General features: G+C 38.8%; 2 protein-coding genes across 5 annotated transcripts in view; one reads left to right on the top strand and one right to left on the bottom strand.

Annotated features, from left to right (window-relative positions):
• cep104 (centrosomal protein 104) overlaps positions 1-16,314 on the bottom strand; it is a 47,931-nt gene extending 31,617 nt beyond the window's left edge. Inside the window, exons 1-8 of one of the 4 annotated variants that reach the window (XM_031286496.2) lie at positions 16,210-16,314; positions 14,391-14,517; positions 14,055-14,228; positions 12,961-13,099; positions 9,173-9,235; positions 5,713-5,789; positions 5,475-5,507; positions 5,064-5,232 (exon numbers count right to left, since the gene is read on the bottom strand). In XM_031286496.2, the coding sequence (XP_031142356.1) occupies positions 5,064-5,232; positions 5,475-5,507; positions 5,713-5,789; positions 9,173-9,235; positions 12,961-13,099; positions 14,055-14,228; positions 14,391-14,503 (768 nt within the window). In that variant the 5' untranslated portion in view covers positions 14,504-14,517; positions 16,210-16,314. The remainder of the gene's footprint in view (positions 1-5,063; positions 5,233-5,474; positions 5,508-5,712; positions 5,790-9,172; positions 9,236-12,960; positions 13,100-14,054; positions 14,229-14,390; positions 14,518-16,209) is intronic. The other 3 variants (XM_031286497.2, XM_031286498.2, XM_031286499.2) reach the window with 3 other exon arrangements.
• Positions 16,315-16,830: 516 nt separating this feature from the next.
• Positions 16,831-21,133, top strand: LOC116040832 (leucine-rich repeat-containing protein 47-like). The gene is made up of 7 exons (XM_031286512.2): positions 16,831-17,445; positions 17,783-18,241; positions 18,357-18,473; positions 18,666-18,781; positions 19,533-19,635; positions 19,846-19,935; positions 20,639-21,133. The coding sequence occupies exons 1-7, from the start codon at positions 16,876-16,878 to the stop codon at positions 20,858-20,860; spliced, it is 1,677 nt and encodes a 558-aa protein (XP_031142372.1). The 5' UTR covers positions 16,831-16,875; the 3' UTR covers positions 20,861-21,133.
• Positions 21,134-22,713: the final 1,580 nt, after the last annotated feature.

The raw sequence follows: 22,713 nt of genomic DNA, 5'->3' as shown, positions 1-22,713 counted from the left end.
TTATATATGTGTTGGTCAGTTTGTCTGCTTGACAATCCCATTTTGCAGCAATAAAATTGAAGTAAGATGAACAAACAGAGAAATGTATCTTTTTAGATAAAACAGATGTTGACAAAGTTTCCTTTTGGGGACATCATTTGAAATTGGTAAAAAAAAAAAAAAGGTAATACATTGCAATATATCGCAGAATATTGCAATATGTTAAAATCGCAATAATATCGTATTGTGACATATGTATCGGGATGAGATCGCATCGTGAGGCATCTGGTGATTCCCACCCCTAGTAGAACTGCTTTTGTCCTTCCTTTGTTTTATCATGTCTTTTCACATATCTTGTGAAACCAAAAGCCACCCTTTGACATCCTGAGGGTGTAATGACAAGGCCTAAGATAGGGATGGGTATCAAACAAAAAAATGTCGATACTGATACTGAAACCAATACTGTGACTTTGATACTGGTTCCTGAACGATACTTTTTACGATACCAATTTTATAAAATCCATTTTAACAAAAAAGGAACTACAACATTACGACAAAAGTCTTTATTTATTTTTCAGTTCCTACTACATGAGCCCCATCTCTGTGCTTAACGTAGAGTTTTGTAACGTTGGACAGCAAATTACAAGCATTATTAGATCTTGGTAGAAGCACTGACGCTGATGAGATTTGCTCCTTAGGTATTGAAATTTGGTATTGAATGACGAGGCATTTTTCGATACTCGATACTAAGGAGGAAATTCGGTCGGTGCCTAAAAAGTATTGAATTCAGTACCCAGCCCTAACCTGAGGACCATCCCTGCAGCTGTTGAGGTCATTAAGAATTCATGGTCAGCATGGTAACGCTGTATACAAAGGATGTCAGTAACAGGAATCTGAACAATGTTTAACAACTACTGTTACAAACTGTTGAAATATCACTGGATATCTGGAGAGGAAATACAAGCCTCACAAAATGTTGAGATTTGCATAAGAGAAATTATTATCAGTAGCAGTGGGTGGAATGATGATATGTGGACCTGAATTATTTCCTTACTACGATAAATTTGGTCATTGTTTGCAAAGTAAAAAAGAGCTGGCAAAAGCCAATAGAGACAAGGGGTCCAGAACAGTGGTGGAATAAGTTTTCAGATTCTTTAGCTAAGTAAAAGTAGCAATGCCACAATGTAAAAATAATCCACTAGAAGTATAGCCTGGAAATCCACACCCAAATCCAAAAGATTAAGGGTCTGTCATTGAGTAATGAAAATGACCCAACTCGAGGGGCGGCACCAAGCATGCATTTGAAAATCTCACTGCACGCAATTAGATAGATGGTGTGGATATTGACATCTCTATGGATGATGTCAAATCTTATTTTAGACGTGTAAATCCCCGTAAAACTTGTGGACCTGATGGTATCAGCTGCAGGACACTAAAGGTGTGTGCTGATCAGCTGGCACAGCCCTTCCACAGGTTGTTTCAGCTGTCACTAGATACTGGTGTTGTTCCCAGTTTATGGAAAAAAATCCCTAATAGTGCCTGTGCCTAAAAACAATAGACCTAAGGAACTCAATGACCTGCGCCCTGTTGCCCTTACATCTATAGTTATGAAATGTTTTGAAAAAATAATTTTAAAACAACTTCTCCATGAGGTTTCACCTCTTTTAGACCAAAATCAATTCGCCTATCGGGCAGAGAGAGGTGTTGCTACGCGCTGCTATCTTTGATTAACAGCACTCAGGAGCACCTTGAGCATGCTAAGAGCCTGGTCAAGATTGTGTTCATTGACTTCAGCAGCGCTTTTAACACAATCCAACCCCACCTTCTGGTGAGAAAATTGGTGCATTTGGGAGTAAATCCCCAGTTGATCTCATGGATTTATGACTTCTTGACAGACCGCAGTCAGCAAGTCAGATTTAACTCATGTATATCATCCTCAAAAACTATAAACACAGGGGCACCACAAGGGTGCGTTCTGTCACCTATTTTATATACATTGTACACCAATAAGATCAATGGTGAACTAGTAGAGAGAGTCTCAACCTACAAATATTTGGGAGTTGAAATTGACTCAAAATTATTTTAATGTATGTGCACTGAATAAAACTAAGAAAATGCACCAGCGGATGTTTTTCAATAGGAAACTAAACACTTTTAGATTAGACAGACACATCCTTGTAATGTTTTAAAAAAGTATCCTCCAGAGTGTTCTGTCTTTTGGCCTTATCTGTGTGTTTGGTAACATGCATGTTAAGGACCAAAAGAGATTGCAGCGATTGATCAAGATGGCCAGTAGAATCATCGGAATTGACCAGGTGTCGGCAGCTCAGTTGTACAATGAGCTTATCTTAAAAAAGACTGACCAAATCCTTAATGACCCTACTCACCCTCTTCACCATAAATTTATGAGAAGCAATAGGTCAACTGGTAGAATTTTACAACAGAGAATTAGAACAGAAAGGTACAATAAATCATTTGTGCCTACAGCGATCAGACTGTATAATGACCAAGCACATCACAGGCACTTTAATTCCGCACTGGCACTTTAACTGGATGGTAGATTTTAATTTTTCTTATTATTTTTAAAATGTTTAGCTACCTGATGATAATTTTATAGTTTTTTTCTTTTTGTATCGTAAATGTCAGACGTCGGATTGTCTTTGTCTTTTTTGTAGTATTGTTTATTTTTTTGTATTGTTATTGTGATGGCCACAGCCGTGGCCACACAGCCATCTTAAAGGCGGTAACTTCATACACTAACATTTATCTTAGTTCATGCTGTTTTCCTTAAGATTGGTTTCTATATATTTTCAGACACATTATATATTTTGTTGTAAACAGTTATTTAGTTTAAATAATGTACAAGACACTGGATTTGGTTTACATATATACTTTATTAGTTTTGGATTGTCTTTTTGCTATAACGGTTTTCTTTTGAGCTTACCAGTGTTGCGGATTCCACACCCTGGAGTGAGGCATGCAGGCTGCTGGGACAAAGGGGTGGCGTCTGGAACAACAGCAGCTTTAAAGGGGTGGTGGCCAAATTGGACTCTACCACTACTTATGTCTGGGGGGGGTGTAGCTTTATTTTTTCCCAAGATATTTGAGTTTTGATTTGTGTTGTATCTAGTACATTTATTCGGTTAATGTTAATTAAGATTACATTTCTTTTGGAATAAGTGTTTAGTTGTTTTTTTTGTTATTTGTAGTTTATGTATTAGTGTTATTGTTAGTCTTCCCCTGGGTGTCAAACCTGGTTTGATCAGCCAGTATATAAGTCCCTTTTGTTTCTCTTATAGGAGGTCAGTTGTATTTTTGAGTTTGTTATGTTCAGAGCTTAAGTTCGGTTTGTTTGTTTGACCTCTTTTAAGGGCCCAAACTTTATCTTTATTTTGTTGTAATGATTTTGTGGGTAAAATAAAAAAACCCTTTTTTGAAATCCTCTTGTGACTCCTCTTGCCTAACTGCTGGGTCCCTGACAGTTATTGTTGATTTCTGTCATTGTCATTTCTGTAGTATTATTCTCTTTTCGATACATGCTTATTGGCTTGTCTGTGGTGTCTATATGTTTAGAGAATATGTTGTGACAAGGACGTGTAATGAATGACCACATGAATTTCCCCCTAGTGGGATAATAAAGTTTACCTTGAGCTTGATCTTGATAACACTACGACCAATCACAACAATACACGGGGTGACGTGTCCAGAGCCCCATACGCTTAGCTACCAGCGGAGCTAACTGGTAGATTAAACTGTCGTCATCTGTTTAGCTTGCCTCTGGCCTGCCTATATCAGATACACCGATGTGATTGGTGCAGCTCAGCTACAAGAGCATAGTTAATGAGCATTATTACTCAATGCCAGAGTGACTCGCTGAGCGAATTCAAATTGTGCTCTCGCGAGAACTCGGGATTTCCAGGGTACTAGAAGTAGAGTTCTGCATTAAAAAAAGAAAATAAGTAATATCAGCTAAGTAGTAGTGCTCATTGCAGTATGACCCTCTATCACTGTTTATTTGTTACATAATATAATAGTGGATTCTTATTATAGATAAATTCATGTGTAAAAAGCATTTTAATGTTGTAACTGGTGCTAAGGTCCACTATGTAACATACTGTTGGGGTAGTAGTAGTAGTAGTAGTAGTATCTATAAAAATGCATCATATTTAATAAAGTCATCATATGTTTTGTGTGTAAAATCTTATTCTGCTGAGTAAATACAGATAAATGTAGTGGATTAAATAGTACACTTTTTCCCACTATGATGTAGTGGAGTATAAAGCTAGTAGAAATTGTATTTATGCACAGTTCTTGAGTAAATGTACTTGTTCAAATGTTCTAGAATAAATTCTGAAGGTAGAGATTCCCGTATTTTCCTGGGATTTTCTGCCAAAATCTACTTGCCTTTTCCTGGAAAACAAAATACTTCCAGTAACCAGGGAACTAAAGCATATGTGTGCTTGTGTGTCTGTGCACCTGTGTGTTCACGTTCTACTTGTTTGTACTGAAACAAAGGCACATTCTCCAGACAACATTAACACGATGCAAATGTTATAGCTTAGTCCAACCTCAAATTGCTGTTATGGTAATATACCTGCATCAACTGTTCTGAGGCAGCTCGTCCCTTTACTTTTCACACTAAAATTGCAGTTTACAGTCCAGCTGTGTGGGGAAAATATTCTTTAGAATGAATAACTGTGAGTGAATGAAGCAGAGTGCAAAATCTGTAAGTGACTTAAAGGAATAATTCAACATTTTGGTGAAATACGCTCAATCGCTTTCTTGCCAAGAGTTACATAATCACATTGACACCATTCTCATGTTTGTGTGTTTAGTATAGAGCAAGAGCCAGTTGGCGATTTCTTTAGGTTAGCTTAATAATAATGTTGTAACTGTAATTAAGCCTTTTTTGATCTTTTGAATGCCTTAAATATTAGTTCTTGTAAAACGTTTTCTGACTGTGAGTAACACATAAAGAGACAACACATCCTGGTATTTTTGGTGCATACTGCTCAACCATGAGAGCAAATATTTGGTGTCAATGTATTGTAGCCAACCAGTCTGCCTCCCAGCAGCTACAGTACCTTTTGCAGGTCTGCAATGGCCTGCTTCAGATTCTTAGCCTGCTCGTATTTCTCCTGCCGGACCATGTCCTGCTTCTTTTGGTCCAGGAGTCGGATGATGTGGGCAACTTCAGGGTCCTGGTACATGTCGAAGGCCAGGTCGTCCAAAGGAGAGATAGACTCACATTTACTGGGGGCAAGAGAGGACACAAAAACAACATTTTCAACATTGAAACATTTCTTTTGTTCTCTCAGGTCTGAGCTTGTTACACTTGTGCAGCGTTGTAATAATATAAAAAAACAGAATAGCTGATTTAGTCTCTAAATTCCCTTGATATAATGCCAGTGTACAGTAGAATACTTGTGTCATCATCAGTTACATGGGCTCAGTATTGTGCAAATCCTGATCAAAGAGGAAAAACACTGACCGACCCCCAAGAAGTGAGACCCTGAGGTGAACCGTCCCTTGGGGGTTGATTTATAAAAAAGAAAAAGAAAAAAAGAAATATTTCGCAATGTGTTTTCCTCTTTGTACGGGCCGCCACCTGCATTGTCTTCAAATGTGAGTGACCTTGAATGCCTTATTGGTTGGCTTCCAGACTAAATGGCCTTGTTGAACAATGTTATTGTCACAAGACAAAGAAACCCGGGTTCAATGGCCTAGCCTCACCCCATGAAGGTCGAGTCCAAGGCGGCTTCCAGCTGGGTACTGTTGAGGTAGTGTTCGATCAGCTGCTCTCTGCTTGGCTGGGGGTAAACAGATGGACAAATTACACACACACATGCATATATACACTCTTGTATTACTGTGCTCAGAAAAATCTGATAATTGTTTTCTAAAACCATTAGCTTTAAGGTGATCTTCAACTTGACCCTTTACCTTAACCTAAAACTGACCAAAACATCATCCTTTCAAAAGTGAGGATCAGTCAGAATGACCTTAAAATGCCAGTAATACAGGTACACTTACACACACACACACACACACACACACACACACCCAAATCGAATCATTAATCAGCACCTCCAGGCTACAGCCATATATGGAAATTTGTAATCCAATACAGTACGTACACTGCGAACATCACCTGAAGTGTTAAGCAGCCAAACATGATAAAAACAGGAAACAGTGTCTACTGAAGACATAATGCTGTACTTCATGAGGACCAAATCAGCATTTAATATGCCAACTTCCTGTTCGCCAGTGATAAGTAGGAACACAAAAAATACTGCAGACTTATCTACTGTAACATATCTATCTTGAAGCTGCACTTTCATATGGCTCTTTGTAGTTTTGCTTATTTAAAGCTGATGTACTTGCACTTACTACTTGTTGTCTGGAGTTTGAACCTTCAGGGTTGAAAGCACTTAATTGTAAGTCGCTTTGGATAAAAGCGTCAGCTAAATGACATGTAATGTAATGTAATCATACACTATGTAGTTCTTCTGCCTGAAATGATAAGCTAAAATATATTCCAAGAGGATAAAAAAAGCAGCCAAATGTTTTATATGTCACTATTTTAGATAGTGGAATGTTACTAAGAGGAAGCAAAAAAGCTATGATGTATAGACTGATGGTTTAATATGTTACTTATAGCATTGTCTATATCCTCGACGTTCCACTTCTGGGATTGCTCCGGTGCCGCAGGAAATTCCGCCAGATGCATATCTTTTCACCGATGTCCGTTTAATTCCGCTTTCTTTGTGTTGGAATTTTAAACTCCGGCGGATTCACGAGGATGTTAACTGCAGCTCTCTACATGGTAAATTTAGACACTTAGCTAGACTATCTGTCCAATCTGAGTTCTTTCTCGCACGACTAAATCAACTTTTGAACGTACACCTTTCACCAAAACAAGTTCCTTCCCGAGGCTATTTCGCAGCGGCTCCATGCGGAGTTTAGCGCTGACCATGACGATTGTGATTGGTTTAAAGAAATGCCAATAACCCAGAGCACGTTTCTCTCCCATCCCGGAATGCTATGTGGACTAGCCACACCCTCCTCCGCAGAGTGTGGAGGATGGTCTGGCAAAGCGAGACTACTTATAACATAACAAGTAATATTTTTTTAAGCGTTAATGTCACATTATCTTCATCAGTCATCGACACCGATTAGCTCTGATGTTTTTGCACTGGCCATAAGCACATTTTTGTTTTCATGCTCAGTTTCAGGCTGCCTCCACTCAATTATGATACAGATGAATGGAATTTAGTCTGCAGTATGCACATCATTTAAAAATAATAGCAATAGCATAGCAATAGGCAGTCCACAGGCAGTGATTAGTTTTCTGAAACTACTCTGCAACAAAGAAAAATAGCCCCTATGAAAAGTGGTGACGATGTGTTGGGTAAATAATTCAGCATAACAGGGAACCTCAAAGATACCGGAATAACACACCTCTAGGCCTTTTTCCCAGAGCCCATTTTCACATATCATGGTACTTAATGGAAAAACTAAGAGAAAACCTTTGACATCCACAGAGCAGATTTATATATGGAGACATGATGGAGGCCATGAAGGCAGATTTAACATCTTAACTTAAAGAAGTGGCTATTAACTTAAAGAAGTGGCTATTAACTTAAAGAAGTGGCTAACAGGTAATCAGGACTGTCGACATTACATGTAGACACTAAATCTTGCTGCTACTTTGTTTGTTTCCTATCCTGCCTGTTTGTGCCACTTGTGCTATGCCTACGAAGTTGTCGGTTACATGGACTGAACGTTTAGCTTGTGTGTGTATGTGTTTGCTGGTATTGATGTTGATAATGACAATCTGTTCTTGTTTAGATGTTGATTTTGTCATTTTTTGAATTTTTACATTTATAGTCAATTTTACTTGTATTGGGCTAAACCTATATGTACTATTATAATCCTTTTGTCTTTTTAGGTGTGACATTGTACGATCTGTCCAGGGACAGCAGATGTAAAATAGCCTTTTGGCTAATTGTGGCACATTTTACATTTTCATATGTATTATTAGTGTGCATTGTCCCTGTTAAATAAACTTGAAATAAATAAATAAATCTCTGTGACAGCGAAAAAGATTCTATTTACCATCAACCATCACACTTTTTCAATGCTGTAGCTATGATCACCATGAACAAAATTCCATACACCTCCATTGCATTGGAGTAGATGCAGAAATCTCAAGACAGATCTGTGTGGCTAGATACCCCCTAGAGGTAAGAGAAAATATGTGTTTTTCTTCATAATTTGGATGATCTGGCACATTTAAAGCAGCACATACTTAAATAAGCTTTCTCCCTATATCCATACCACAATGTCCCTCCACAGGACAAACGCAACTTCCACTCACAGAACAGATATAAGAGAACAAGCCGACCCTCCAGGCAAGATCACTGCTGTGGTGGAGGTGCTCAGAGTCGGATTAGTGGCGCAACAATGCACAGCCTGTTCACTGGAATCTGTGCGAGTGTGTGTCCGTGTCTTTCCATGTGTCTGTGTCTGTGTGTGTTTGTGTCCTCCAAAACCTGTCTGTCTGCAGGGCTATCTGATTACACTGGAAAACTAAAGGCCTCCTGTGTGATTACATACTGTCCTCCCTTTGTGTCTCATTACTACATTCCTGACACATATACACGCACCTATGCGCCCACGCACACGCACACGCGCGCACACACACACACACAATAGTGTCTTTGGATCAGTCAATACTAATAAATACTACATAAAACACCCACGCAATATCTATTTATTGTACTGGATTTGCATAGGTATTATATGTCCTTCCATATTAGTATTGCTACTTTGAATTCTAACAAAAGAAATACAATTTATAACTTTGCACAGAGCCAATAACAGCATAACAGGAAGAGGAACATGATCAGAATATTTGTTTTGTTTTATGAAGTTTTAGGAAGAATAAATAAATGATATATAATATGTGAGGAACACTTATTTCACCTGTTTCGTTTGATGGACTTGTTTCCCATTTTAACATGCCAAAAGTTCAAAGTGTCAGTGGATGGATGAGGAAACATCAATCAACCCTTTTTTAAGTGACTGATGACTGAGCAATGTCTCACAAAACCACAGCACAACAGCCCCACCTAATGCTGTGTGGATGAAAGTACTGAGATGGGTGACGGATGAAGAGGAGCTCACTTACAATAGTGTTAAACGCATTGCCATCCAAAGAATCTCCCAGAACATTAATGGCAACCAAAGCAACCTGAAATCATAAACAGATGTTGGTGAGGTGGTTGAACAGAACAGCGAAAGAAAATAAAAAAATCAATGCATGTGGTAAATGGGTGTAGTGGGAGGTTAATAATGACATATTTTACTGCAGTTTAAAGGATGAGGCTGGTGATATTCTATATGTGTATTATCATCAACAAATTACATGAAAAGCCCCTGACCAACAATGAATTGACCCTACTAACAAGTACTGCCTGTGTAGACAAAGCCTAATCTAACTTATTTCTAATCAGTGATGAACACACACACTAATTTGTTTGGAGTCAATCGCACATACACTGTCCTGCTGCTGTTAATACTGATTTCAGCACCAAATGTGTATTAATACGCTACTGAAAGTAGTACTCAACAAATGCACTATTTACTCCTATTTAAGTAATGTGTGACAAAAACAGCAGTGCCCGGCTGTTTGAGGAAAGTATTTAGCCTGATAAAAAAATGAAACTATATATGTGAGACCTGTTTTTATAGATTGAATTTTTTAGCAGGAACAAATGGGGCTTGGGACTGAGTGCCACAGACAAGGGAGGGAAGTACTGAGAGACGGACTAACACACTGTTGGTTTAAGTCTTTTTATGGGATTTGTTGACAGTAAGGAGAATACAGAAGAACCAGCCTCATCCTTTGAGGAAAAAAAAATCTGCATAATCTATTACAGTTTTTTACAATCACTAACATCCGTTTGTCCAATCTGTAGTCACATTTTCAAAACTCTAAACACAATTAGCCCAACATCGGTCTGTTCAGGCCATACCATTAACACGATTCATGTTGTTACCACAAAATATGCAGCATTTCTGAATGAACATTGGAACATTGAGAAGACACGTCGGTGAGGAAGAAACGCCATCAGGAAAAGGACTACCGTTGATTTGCCAGGTCAGAGTGGAGTTAAATATTACAATGTGTTCTGCAATCTCAAGTGCTGGTTTGGTCCTGCAGAAATGCCAGATTGGTCCCTACAACACTGATCGACTTCTTTTGTTTTTAAATGACCTCCACCAACGACTGGTGCCAGAAGCAGAGAGGGAACAGGTTGGAGGATACACGAGGACATTTGTGATTGCATGGGACAATGTAGCATTTCACCATGCACATGCAATCACAAACTGGTTTGCAGCCCATCCAAGAATGGTTTCCCTTTTCCTCTCCCCTTGCTCGCCTTTCCTTAACCCATTTCGGAATTTAGTTCTTCCTGGATGTGGAAGGTGTATGATCATCGGCCACATGACTCTGCTGGATGCAATGGATGCTGGCTGCAGAGACATCTCAGCTGATGACTGCCAGGGCTGGATAAGGCATGCCAAGCGTTTCTATCTAAGGTGCATAGCGAGAGACGACATACTGTAAGATGTGATGTAGATGAGAACATGTGACCAAATGCTGAAGATCGCATGGATTAGAACAGTACTGTGCTTTCTTGTTTTGTTTTCTCTTCTGGGCCTTTTTTGTTTCGCTGTAATTGTGTATTTGACATTATTCTTACACATTTTGAACCAAAAGCCACAAAGGTTGGATTATATGTTGATCACTGGCTGCATTTCCTGTTGCTAGTAAAGTTTTTACTTCCGCAATTCTGTCACATACAGTTCTTTCTACTGTACATTCTATAAAGTACAAATGACTCATTCCCTTGTTGCCAAAAATGCACACATTCGCCCCTCAAGCCAAAAATATAGGGAAGTACGTAAAAATAGCTTAATTACAAAAATCAATGGATTTCATATTGTCAATTGTATGCAGGTAGAACTGAAACATGAAAAGTAATGCAGTTTTTGTAATGCCATCAACTGTTAGTATTTAGAAAGTTGTTGTGCTATGATTGACTATCTGTTCCTCTTGGGGTGTTTGCATTTTGAAATGTAGAGTTGGTATTTAATGAACAAAATGTGGTTAAAATGTGTGTTAAGAGTTTTGAAAAAGTATCTTAAGTATAGGTAAACACTTGTTAGCAATTGAAAAAAACTGTATAATCAAACATAATCTATATATTACTATAATTTTCTCTCAATCCACTAAATGATCATACAACTAATCATTTGTACGCATGCACTTTTGCAAATGCAAATGAAGCTTATGCAGTTGAGGATATAATTGGCAAGATGAATAAATAAATGTATTCTCAAGAGTGTCTACTAAAGCAGTTTTTAAACACATTTCAAGGGAAACCACTCAATTTAATATTGGAAGGCAGCTATAGAACACGTTTGAATTAAGCTAAAATGTATGTTTTCTTTAACATACTGTATCTATCAGCCACATTTACAGTAGTCTTTAAAATGTTCTCATGTCACCAAAACACATCATTATAATGACACTTTAGGGTGGGGTGCTCTGGTCTGTGTTCCTACTGAATACCAGGTTTAGTGCTATGGAGTATATATTTATTCATAATTCAAATTGAAAGTCCAAAGAGAAACCGAAGCAAGATCAAATTAAAAATATTATTATTTTACTACGCTACTAGGAAAAGTCATGCCATAATTGAATTTACAAAAGAAAAAGGAAACGGAAAAAGCAAAGTTGAAATGTAAAATGATAATTTGAAAATGTAAAGTGCAATGTAAAAAGTCAAATTTAAAATGCAAAGCTTAAATATAAATGCTTAAACTGAAATCCTTGAAATCTATTATTGATTGAAAATCGCAATATCAATAAAATAGAAAAAAAGGGGGAGTCAGTTCCCCCTGCTGTCCATAAGGTGCCTCTGCACCCCTTTCGTTTCAGACCCTCCCACCAGCCTTTGGGCCACACCTCCTCATTTACATACACTTTTGACATACGCCAAATCCAAATGGAAAAGCCAAATGTTAATAAATCCAAATGGAAAAGGTGAATCTTCAAATGTCAAAGGGCAATTGCCAAATGTAAAATTCAAAAGATAAAATTTCAAATTTCAAATTATAAAGTGCAAAGGCTAAAATAAAAAAAAATCTTTTTTTCTATTTGAGATTTCTTTTCCATTTCACATTTTGAGTTTCATATTTGATGTTTCTCTTGTCTTATTTCCATTGCGATATTCAATCAATAATAAATTTCAAAGATTTCAGTTTAAGTATTTATATTTAAGCTTTGCATTTTAAATTTGACTTTTTACATTGCACTTTACATTTTCAAATTATCATTTTACATTTCAACTTTGCTTTTTCAATTTCCTTTTTCTTTTTTAAATTCAATTATGGCATGACTTTTCCTAGTAGCGTAGTAAAATAATAATATTTTTAATTTGATCTTGCTTCGTTTTCTCTTTGGACTTTCAATTTGAATTATGAATAAATATATCCTCCATATAGTGCTGCTACTGGGTCCGGAGCCTCATGCAGCAGAAAACAAGACAAATAATTTCTGTGCTTCAAACACTGGAAGAAATTCCAGAAAAATAGCCAATGACTTTAAATAATCTGAAAACACTAATGCTTGAAAGACACTGTTTGCAGAAATGGCTGCTTCTATAGCTGCTGTTTTTGGTGAGATACTTTTAAACAATATGTTGTTGTTGTTGTTTATTTCTCATTAATGTAACCTAATTAGTTCTGGAAGGCAACACTGACTAAAAAACTTTTTACAACTCACAAACAAAGTAGAACAACACATAAACCACGTTGCTCACAGTTTGGATCAGTCTTCTGCATCAGACAAAAGTTTTCGGCAGTGAAATAGTGGTGTCGGTGCATCGTTACCGTCTACCAGACTACCTGATTGTGGTGATTATAATGGTTGACATGGCTCCTATGGAAGGTTATTCTCAGGTATGTTCCGATGGCATCTACATGGACTGATTTCAGCTCCCGAGCTTTGAAGCCTGTCTTCTCATTGTCCGACAAAGACACGTACCTGTGGTGAGAAAATAGTGTTGTTTTTCAGTCCAACTCCTATGCTGACATAAGCAAGACTAAAATGCATTGCTACATTTTAATTTTGTGATGATACACTGTACAGATACTTTGTTTGTTTGTACTTTGTTTATCCCTGTGGGGTAATTCATACTGTAACTAATGGCTCTTAATGTATACAGCAAAATGCCATAACCTAGACTATGAAATGCCTTTTGGAGATCCAACATGGCTTTGCCATAGAGATTTTCTGCATGAACGTCTTTCCTGGAGTGGTTAGATACACTATCAAAACCAGATCAAAAGGAACTAGGAATGCACAATATATCGTTTTTTTTATCGTCATTGCGATATCAACTGGCGCAATATACATATCGCGAAATGTTGCGACATATAGACAATAGACACTATGAGATTTTTTATGTTAGTTGAAAGAAAATATCAGTAGACAACTGTACTTTAAAGTGTAACTGTCATTCTTTTTTAGTGGTGCCTGTTATTGTCAATTCAATGTTCAATTTGTTCAATAAAAGAATGTTAGAAATGATTTCCTTTTATTTGTTTTAGATTCAACAAGTAATTTGTTGTATTTTAGAAGAATACTGAAAGCAACAGAAAGGCAGAACTGAGTACATTTTAATATCTGTTAATTTATCCCAAGTAATATCATTATCGCAATATTCAACAACGTTATCGCGTATCGCTTATTTTCCTCATGTCGTGCAGCCCTAAAAAGGAACTAAGCTGAATGTCTGGAGAGCATCATCACCAGGTGCCTAAGCAAGACTGTCCCCACCAGAAAAAGCCATTTCACTTGAGCACTTAAAAACAACTTTGTGTATGCTGCATCATCCTAATCTCCGAAACGATCTTGCATTAATCTAATGTGCAATTATAGAAAAAATACACAAAAGGGTAGAAGTCAAAACTGAGCATGACCAAGTCTGGAGTCTCACCCGAGTCTGCGAAGCTGCCCAGGGAAACCTGATGTGCTGGTTTCAGGGAGAGCATCTCCAATGTGGAACTCCACCTTCGCTGGGATCAAGTACTGGTGGGCCAGCAGCTGCAGTTTCCTCACTCTACTTCTCTCCACCAGCTGGAGGGTGATGTGCTGAGGGTAGGAGCAGAGCCTGCGGAATATTTGATTCATACAATGTTGAGTTATATAAGAAGGTAGAACAAAATGATGAAAAACTGCCAAGGTTTGTATTGCTCTTGCAGCTTAGGAAGACATAGAGCTGCCATGCATGAAAGTGACATGTTTTTGAAAGTAAAGTGCTGTGTTAATGTACCTGCTGGATCTCCAGCCATTGACTGTGGGTGCATGGACCATGAGCTCCTTGGCACTGAAGTTGTCCTCATGACTTGAAGAGTTGACCACAATGAATCCAATCTTTCTGGGCATCCCTCCAATGGACACTGATAGAACACAAATAAGAAATGTTATTCTTTTAATATCTAATATTTAATATCTGAAAGAGCAAAGAAATTCAATTAGTGACGATAAGTGTGAAGATGCCATTGAGAGTGATTTCACTATCTGCATCTACCATTACACTGGCTGGCATAATGCCTGGAGCTGCTCTACTGACAATGGGTGACAAAATAATTATAAGCCTCTGTATAGTATGTCTAGTTTAAACCAAGAAACTACATATTTTTAAGTCTAAGTTTAACGTCTTTCTTACAGACTGAAATGTGTCCATTGCACCAAGTACAGTTAAGGACTGAAAACTGGCATTATATGTCTGGTGAGATGTTCAGTCCAAGCTTACTAATTCTTTGAGCAGATAGTTCCAGATTGAAATGTTTGCCAATTTTAGAAGATCCAGGACTTAGCCAAAAAATTTGAACATCGACAACTTCTCAGTCCCTCCCCCCTTTCTGCTAAAGCCCAAAATGGTCTCCTAAGCCCCTCCCCCCACAAGGGAGAATGAATGAGTGTGCATGAGCAGTGACACACAGTTAGACCCCCCCCCCCCCCGGCCCTGATTGGTGCATCTGAACAGGGAGCTGTGGATTTTTACAAATCGCACTACAGGCTGTAGGTGGTGTCAGAGGAGCCAGACTTTTTTTTTTTTCAATTACCTGCTTCATGTAGTTCTACTGGAACATAGGGTCAGTTTCAGCAAATATGACAGAAAGTTAGTTTTATAAGTCTTACCTACTGCACCTTTAACATAGTGTTCTTGTATGGGTGCTTGAGTTCAACATTTGAGAACTTTGGCTTCTTTTTCTGAATGAAAAAATTGTTTTGTAGAAACAAATGTGTATATTTCTCAAGGTAAAATAATGAAAAAAGTATAATTTAGGTATCAGTAACCAAACTCAGGTATTGTATCAGCACTCCTACTGACAAATGTACCCAACCACGTGTATAGAATAATCTCAAGGACTGTCACAGAACCTAGTCCATCTAACGTTAAAGCACTTACAACCAGAGGCAATACACCGATACACCACTGTGTAATATCACTAGCCTTGAGCAAATGAAATGGTGCTCATCAATTACACATCAATGACTACTTTTAATAAAGAATAGAATAAAAATATATTTATTTCATTCCGTAACTTACAGAACAATAACAGAATATATTCACAACCTTTGGTACCGGTAGCAATGTTAACTTGTACTTTATTCATCGTGTATGTCAGTAGTATGTCAGTAGGAGCTGTAGTAACGTTATGTCAAATGCAAGAGGCTTAAAGATTTGTTGAAGGGTTTATTTGTGTCACAGTAGACAGAAAATATTAAACGGCCAGTTTACTGCATGAAGTTTAGCGTATATGGTTCTCTTCAGATAAAAAAAAAAAACTATCTTGGAAATGGCATACACAACTCTCTTGGGTAGGAGGAGAACAGAGAAGCCCTTCTTACTGACTTGAACGTGTTGGGCGGGGGCATTAACGCTAGCTAACAGTTAACTACTCAATCAGGCAACATTGCTAGCTAACGTTAGTCGTCTTACAGCAACATTAGCTGGTATTTTGACCGGCTAAAATTAAAAAAAAAAAAGTCCTGACAACTGCCGTTCGTTATTTTCTATCTTTTGTAGGTATACCTTTTAGAGTTAATAACATTTTCTTGTAGGTATTTCAAAGATATCTTACCACAAACATCACCGTAATGTTGACAGTTCGTAGTCCCATCTCATCTCCATAACCACCGCTGACAACAACCAGCGCGGACATGCGCAATAGTATGACTGTCGTCAGTCGCAATGGATTGTGTTAAATGTAGTTTTACACGCGTACAAGTAGCTTTTTAAAATCAGCCGTTATTTGTATTTTTAACTGTTCCGGGACCTACCTCTGATTGTATTATGTTTCTGTCTACATTTTGGCTACTATTATATTGATAAACATATTCAAAAGTACATTTTATAATGCGTTTTCACAACTTCTTCCTGGCCCATGGGTGGAGCAGAACATCGTGCCTGTTACAACAGGAAGTCAAACATTTGTCTCCAAAATAAAGCGGTAACTTGGTAAACTCAGTGAATATGCAGGGGCGAGCAAGACTCGTGATATAAATATTCCACAAAAATATAAATAAATAAAAAATATGCGATATATGAATACGAAATGCGCAAGCTTTATAATGAAGGCTCAGAATTATTTAAATAATTGAAGTTGTTTAAAAGTAGATAGTACTCGTCATTCATCATCCACAAACCTGTATATCAACAACATAGTACTTTATTTTGAAATGTCTAAACGGATGTTATGTATTTTAGTGTCTCGGTTATCTTGACAACTAGTCGGTCGTTAAGCAGCATGGATGACATGGAGAAATGGCCAGAAATAGAGAAAGCAGCGACAGAGAAGAGACGTGAACTGGTTTTCCAGGGTCCAACTTTTGACAAGAGGATTTCCTCTAACGGGGGACTTGCCTCTGCTATCTATTCCCTCACACTGCTGAATTATCTGGAAGTTAGCCAGTGCCCGAGTTTGACAGAAATCCACGAGGACATCCAACATCTGACAAACCTTCAAAGCCTTATCTTGTGCAGGAACAAGCTCGTCTCCATCCCGAATGTCGTCGGTAAACTGAAGTCCCTGAAGGTCCTGGACCTTTCAGTCAACAACCTCAGCGTTTTACCAGAGGGAATCACTCAGTTAAAGGAGCTAAACACTCTCAATGTGAGCTGTAACAGCCTAAAGGTCCTGCCAGAGGGACTGATCCAGTGCACTAAGCTCTCCACCATCAACATCTCTAAGAATCGCATCACCGGTTTCCCTGCTGATTTCTACTCCGAGAGACTAGATCTCCTCAGCACACTGGTCGCCTCTGACAACTCCATTGAACAGCTGAGTGGAGATGTTCACAAGCTAGCTGCTCTAAAGGTGGGCCGCATATCAATCCCAGATCTATCGTTCAAGCACTGGCTCTTATATGCATATCAAGTGCTACTGGGTGGATCAAATGTACTCCGAATTTAAAAGAAGCTGTTACTATGTATGGTGTATATCTGAAATTCTAGCTAACGAGGTTTCACATTTGCTAATATGCAATGTAGCACGAAAATGTCAGATATTTAAACAGAGTTTGGTGGGCAACCTCAACACAAGAGAGACTGGCAATTATGTATCTGTATATGAAGTATACTGTGTGTGTGTGTGTGTGTGTGTGTGTGTGTGTGTATGTTGTCTTACCTAACACTAAAAATGTCTGTGTTCCCAGGTGCTGGACCTCTCTAACAACAAGCTGACTGAGATCCCCTCTGACCTGAGTGACTGCTCCAAGCTGAAGGAGATTCACTTCAAAGGCAACAAGTTGAACGACAAACGTCTGGAAAAGATGGTCAACGGCTGCCAGACCAAGTCCATCCTCGACTACCTCAGAGGAAAAGGAAAAGGAAGACAGGGAGAGGACGGAGGTGACGCGGACGGGGGTCGCAAGGCAGACAAGGGGAAAAGGCAGCAGAGGAAAAAGAAGGAGAAGGTGGCAGACGGACAGGACGAGGTGGAGGAACTGAACAAGATGGTGGTGAGGGTTCTCCATGTCTCGGACACTCCTACAGCTCTCACCGTCACAGTGAGTGCTGAGGTGAAAGATGTTCGACCATACTTGGTGTGCTGCGTGGTCAGAGGCATGAACCTGAAGTCTGGAAACGCACTCAAACGGTTCCTGGTGGCTCAGGTAAGGTCCCCTCCCAAGGTGGTATACATTGTAGGCCTACCAGTTTAGTGGTGCATGACTAATAAAATAAGTGTGCAGTGTAGTAACACAAAATACTCACCTGTGGTTTTTCTAGACAAAGCTTCATGACGACTTGTGCGGTAAAAGGACCATCGCAACCATTGCAACTCATGATGTGCAGCTTCTCAAAGCTCCCCTGATGTATGATGTCAAACCACCTACCCAGCTGAAGGTATGTCAATTCTAATGCCAGCCAGACACCAAAAATATGTCATATGCAGTAAACCAATCATAGTTAAAATGATCAGAGTTGTATTGGCATTCAGGTAAGTCTTGTGTGAGTTCTTGTCATTTTCAGTTTAGTTGTTACTTGATCTATTGTATTTGTCACCATGAAGCTCTTATGAGAACACGTGTTTTTTAGGTTGTGTCGCTGGGTCGGAAGGAGATGACGGCCGTCGAGCTGATAAGACACCTTCAGCTGGAGGCAGAGGAGCTGAGGAAGCAGAAGAAGAGGCAGAATGTCACTGGCCTCCACAAGTCAGTGCAACTTAGATCCTCATTAGATATCTGCAGGCTGGAGTCCAGGGAGGGAAGTTTAGGTTAAAACCTTTGTGTTTGAGACATAAATTGATTTTCAAAATTAAAGACAACTTGTATACCAAAACACTTTCTATTAAAGTTTTGTACAAGACATCTGTGTAACTTGGGATGCTATTTTTAGAGGCTATGGTTTAAACACATGAGGGCAGTGTAAGTATGTTGGTTGGACCACAGCTTTAGTCTGATTTGTTTCATCCTCAGTGTTGAATGAGCAATGAGTTGTTAACACATTATAAGGCATCACATGCTTATTAAGCCCACATTTCGGCAGGTAGGTGTAATCGGTACGTGTTAAAAAGAAAATGCAGAAAAATTAGGATTGATCTTGGTTATGATAGACATGTCTGACTTATAACATCTAAACCACTGTTGTTTTTTATATCTGTGGTTAATGCATTAACAGTGTGCTTTAAGTAAAGTCCTACATGACAAGTGCTACTGGGTTGATCAAATGTCAGTTTAATATAGACCAGTCAGGAAGATGAAGCAACTACTTGACAAGATCAGTGTCTCTCTCACACACACACCAAATGAAACCTACAAATCAAAGAATCTTCACTGCTGACAGCCCCGACAGAGTTGAATCTGAATTTTTTGAGTTTATCATCGAAAGAATATCACCTGCTATGTATTTATTACATTTGCTTAAGACCTTTTATAATGTTGTCTTTAAACTTTTTTTTTACAGATACCTGCAGCTTCTGCAGGGAAAAGAAATGTATCCCTGCCTAATGGATGCAGAGGGACATGTGATCTCATTCCCACCTATTACCAACAGTGAGAAAACCAAGGTTTGTATGTCTGTTTTCTTCCTGGTTATCATATTTTATCCTCCGATAAGAGAACATTTCATATGAATACTGTCATACTGTGGAAATGATGTCCACAGAGAAAACTAAACCCAGTAACACATCTGTCATGCCACATTGTCCCACAGTTTGTCTCCGTCTTCTCACTGTATAATAGAAATAATAACATGATCAGCTGATTGTACTTTACAGATCAAGAAGTCTACTAAAGAGTTGTTCTTGGAGGTGACAAGTGCAGCCAGCCTGCAGACCTGTAAAGATGTTATGGACGCTCTGATTGTAGTAAGATTCACTTTTCCTCTCTTTTCTGTCAAGAACAATGAGTCAAGTTTAATAAAACTTTTGATTTGATTTTCATAATTTCATAACATTATCTTTCTCTGCATCTAGGTCCAAGCCTGGACCTTTGTCATCACTATTTATGTGAAAACTAAAAGACACCAACATGAATTAGATGCTGTCACTTTTAGATAATATGGATTAATCAATAGTTTTAAGGTAACTTTATGTATGATTTGTGGCTCTAGAGGAAAAATCCTGGAAAGTTCAGTGCTCGGAAATTTTCACATTAATATTTCCTGTGGACAAGTAGCAATTTTGGCCTGATGGAGGCTCTAGAAGAAACTTTACTTTTAGGTCGCTACAAACATTCAAATTCATCCTAATTTGTATCTTCATGAAACTGTGCCATCTGGACAAAGGTTTTGAACATATGGACTGACATTGTTTGGGCCCTTTTTTACTATACTAATTGCTATAACAATTAGCATGTTGTCGATTCTGCATAGAATTAGTATATAGTATGGTTTATGGATTTGGGACACATCTTGTCTTTAGGTTCATTACCTCTCTCCCAAGCCCTGCTTTGGGTTTATTTTACTTTATTTTTTTTTATTTATCTAAACCTCAGAACAATCTCTCAAGTCCATCACATAAATGCAACAACAAAGCACCCATTTGAAGTGCATTTCCTGTTTCACCACAGAAAATGGCAGAGTTGAACAAGTTCACGGCGGAGAATCGGGAGGAGGCGGGATCAGACGGGGAAGGGGAAGGCCCACAAGAGCCGGCGGCCAGCAGTGAGACCTCCAGCCAACTGATCGTTCAGCAGGTCCGCACAGTGGACCAGGACGGCAACCTGAAGGTCGTCTACCCGTCGAAGACAGACCTCTCCAGTGACATCAGCAACTTGACAGTTATTTGGTAGTCGTTGCTGTGGACAACCTGAGGTTTACACTCATTCACACGCTCCATGAAGTCATTGTAACAGATTAACATTGTGGGACATTAAGGCTAAGGTTTGACAACATGCAACAAAATATCCTTTTACTTCAGGGAGCACAGGAAATGTGATCCTTTAGAATTTCATGTGATTGAAATGTTGCCTGTTGACAAATGTAACATTTCTGATTTATGTACAGCTTTTTGAACCACGTGTAGTAATGTTAATAAATCCTTTTGATGCTTTCTGAAAGCACAATCAGCATAACTGTCCAAATATCCTTATTTTAGTGTTTACAAACTAGACAAGTTTCCTTCAGGTAACATTTGTTAAACTTACATTGACTAACTTAGACCTGAAGATTTGTGTTAATTATCAACTTATAGAATTTTTTAAGCAGCAAATAATGTCTGAGTTAGACTTAAAATGTAATCCTGTTTTCATGCATTTTACTGCATATGCCAGTGTTTGCAGTTTAGCTTGAGTGTCGGTAGGTTTGTGTTTTCTTTGTTCAGCCATTGTAGCTACAGCTGCTAATGTTATGGAGAATTCCGGCCAATTTTTACGTTAATCTTGATCGCTATTAATATGCGTGTACTTTCGTTTAAAAAAAAATAAATAAATAAACAACCCAAATCTGTGCGGTCAACACGGAGTAGCTTCAGCTACGTGTACAAGCGTCCCCTGAGCTAAAACGGCAGTTGTCAGGTCAAGTTTTAGAGTGGCTTTGTGCCTCTTAACAGACACAAAATGCAATTAAAATGTCTGTGCAACATGAACAGGGCCCTTACGTGACAAGATGAGTTTTCAACTCAGACTTTAAATTCACCTACCCTGGTCCTTGTCTCGATCCTGCTGCTAGCTGCCGTCCGGTGAGTGTATTCAGACAGGCTTCTGTGATTATCATCCTGACAACAATCCACGGAGCGACGGTGGTCTGGCTATGTCCTCCAGAGGACAGGTCATGTCACATCTTGAAGTCTATTCCCCCTAAAAAAAAAAAAAAAAAAAAAAGCAGCACGATCTGCACAGTTTCCCCTTTTCGTGCTACAACAGGACTTCAGCGCGAGACTACAGCTACCTTCTCTAAACGCTATCAAGCCACAGGCATCATTTGGCCCGTTTCCATGTAGTTACATAGTCACTGATAAGGTCATAACCACTACAGTGCTCAACTACCCATTTTTGAGGGGGATAAACTTAAAGTTTTCATCGCGAAGGTATGACCTAGCCACATACCCAGACCACCGCCGCTCCATGGATTGTTGTCGGGATGATAATCACAGAAGCCTGGCTGAACACACTCACCGGACGGCAGCTAGCAGCAGGATCGAGACAGGGACCAGGTGAATTTAGACAATGTCTGAGTTGAAAACGCATCTTGTCACGTAAGGGCCCTGTTCACGCTGCACAGACATTTTAATTGCGTTTTGTGTCTGTTAAGAGGCACAAAAGGCACTCTAAAACTTGCCCTCACAACTGCTGTTTTAGCTGAGTGGAAGCTTGTACACGTAGCTGTAGCTACTCCGTGTTGACAGCACCGATTTGGGTCGGGTTTCCCCCCCCCCCCCCCAAACAAAGTACATGCATATTTATAGCGATCAAGATTAACGTAAACATTAGACGGAATTCTCCTTTAACCTAGTCCATATCTACGATGTTTCACTTCTGGGATTGTTCAAGTGCTGCTGGAAATCCTGCAGGATGTCCCTCATTTTGGCCGGATGTCAGATTTATGACGACTATGGTTAACTGCTCCTCCATCCAAACAACTAGCTAGACCAGTTTCCTGTTGCATGACTAAAACCTTTCACTGTACACGTTCTACAAAAAAGTTC

The sequence above is a fragment of the Sander lucioperca genome, chromosome 12, assembly GCF_008315115.2.
Source record: "Sander lucioperca isolate FBNREF2018 chromosome 12, SLUC_FBN_1.2, whole genome shotgun sequence".
NCBI classification, from domain to species: domain Eukaryota; kingdom Metazoa; phylum Chordata; class Actinopteri; order Perciformes; family Percidae; genus Sander; species Sander lucioperca.
Note: the sequence above shows the minus strand (reverse complement) of the source record. Positions and strands in the feature narration are given on the sequence as shown.

Bases quoted from the DNA above. Each gene is read 5' to 3' on its own strand.
- LOC116040832 (XM_031286512.2), top strand. From the start codon at position 16,876: ATGGATGACATGGAGAAATGGCCAGAAATAGAGAAAGCAGCGACAGAG. The intron at 18,242-18,356 runs GTAAGGTCCCCT...TGGTTTTTCTAG, and splicing joins AACGGTTCCTGGTGGCTCAG to ACAAAGCTTCATGACGACTT. The intron at 18,474-18,665 runs GTATGTCAATTC...CGTGTTTTTTAG, and splicing joins AACCACCTACCCAGCTGAAG to GTTGTGTCGCTGGGTCGGAA.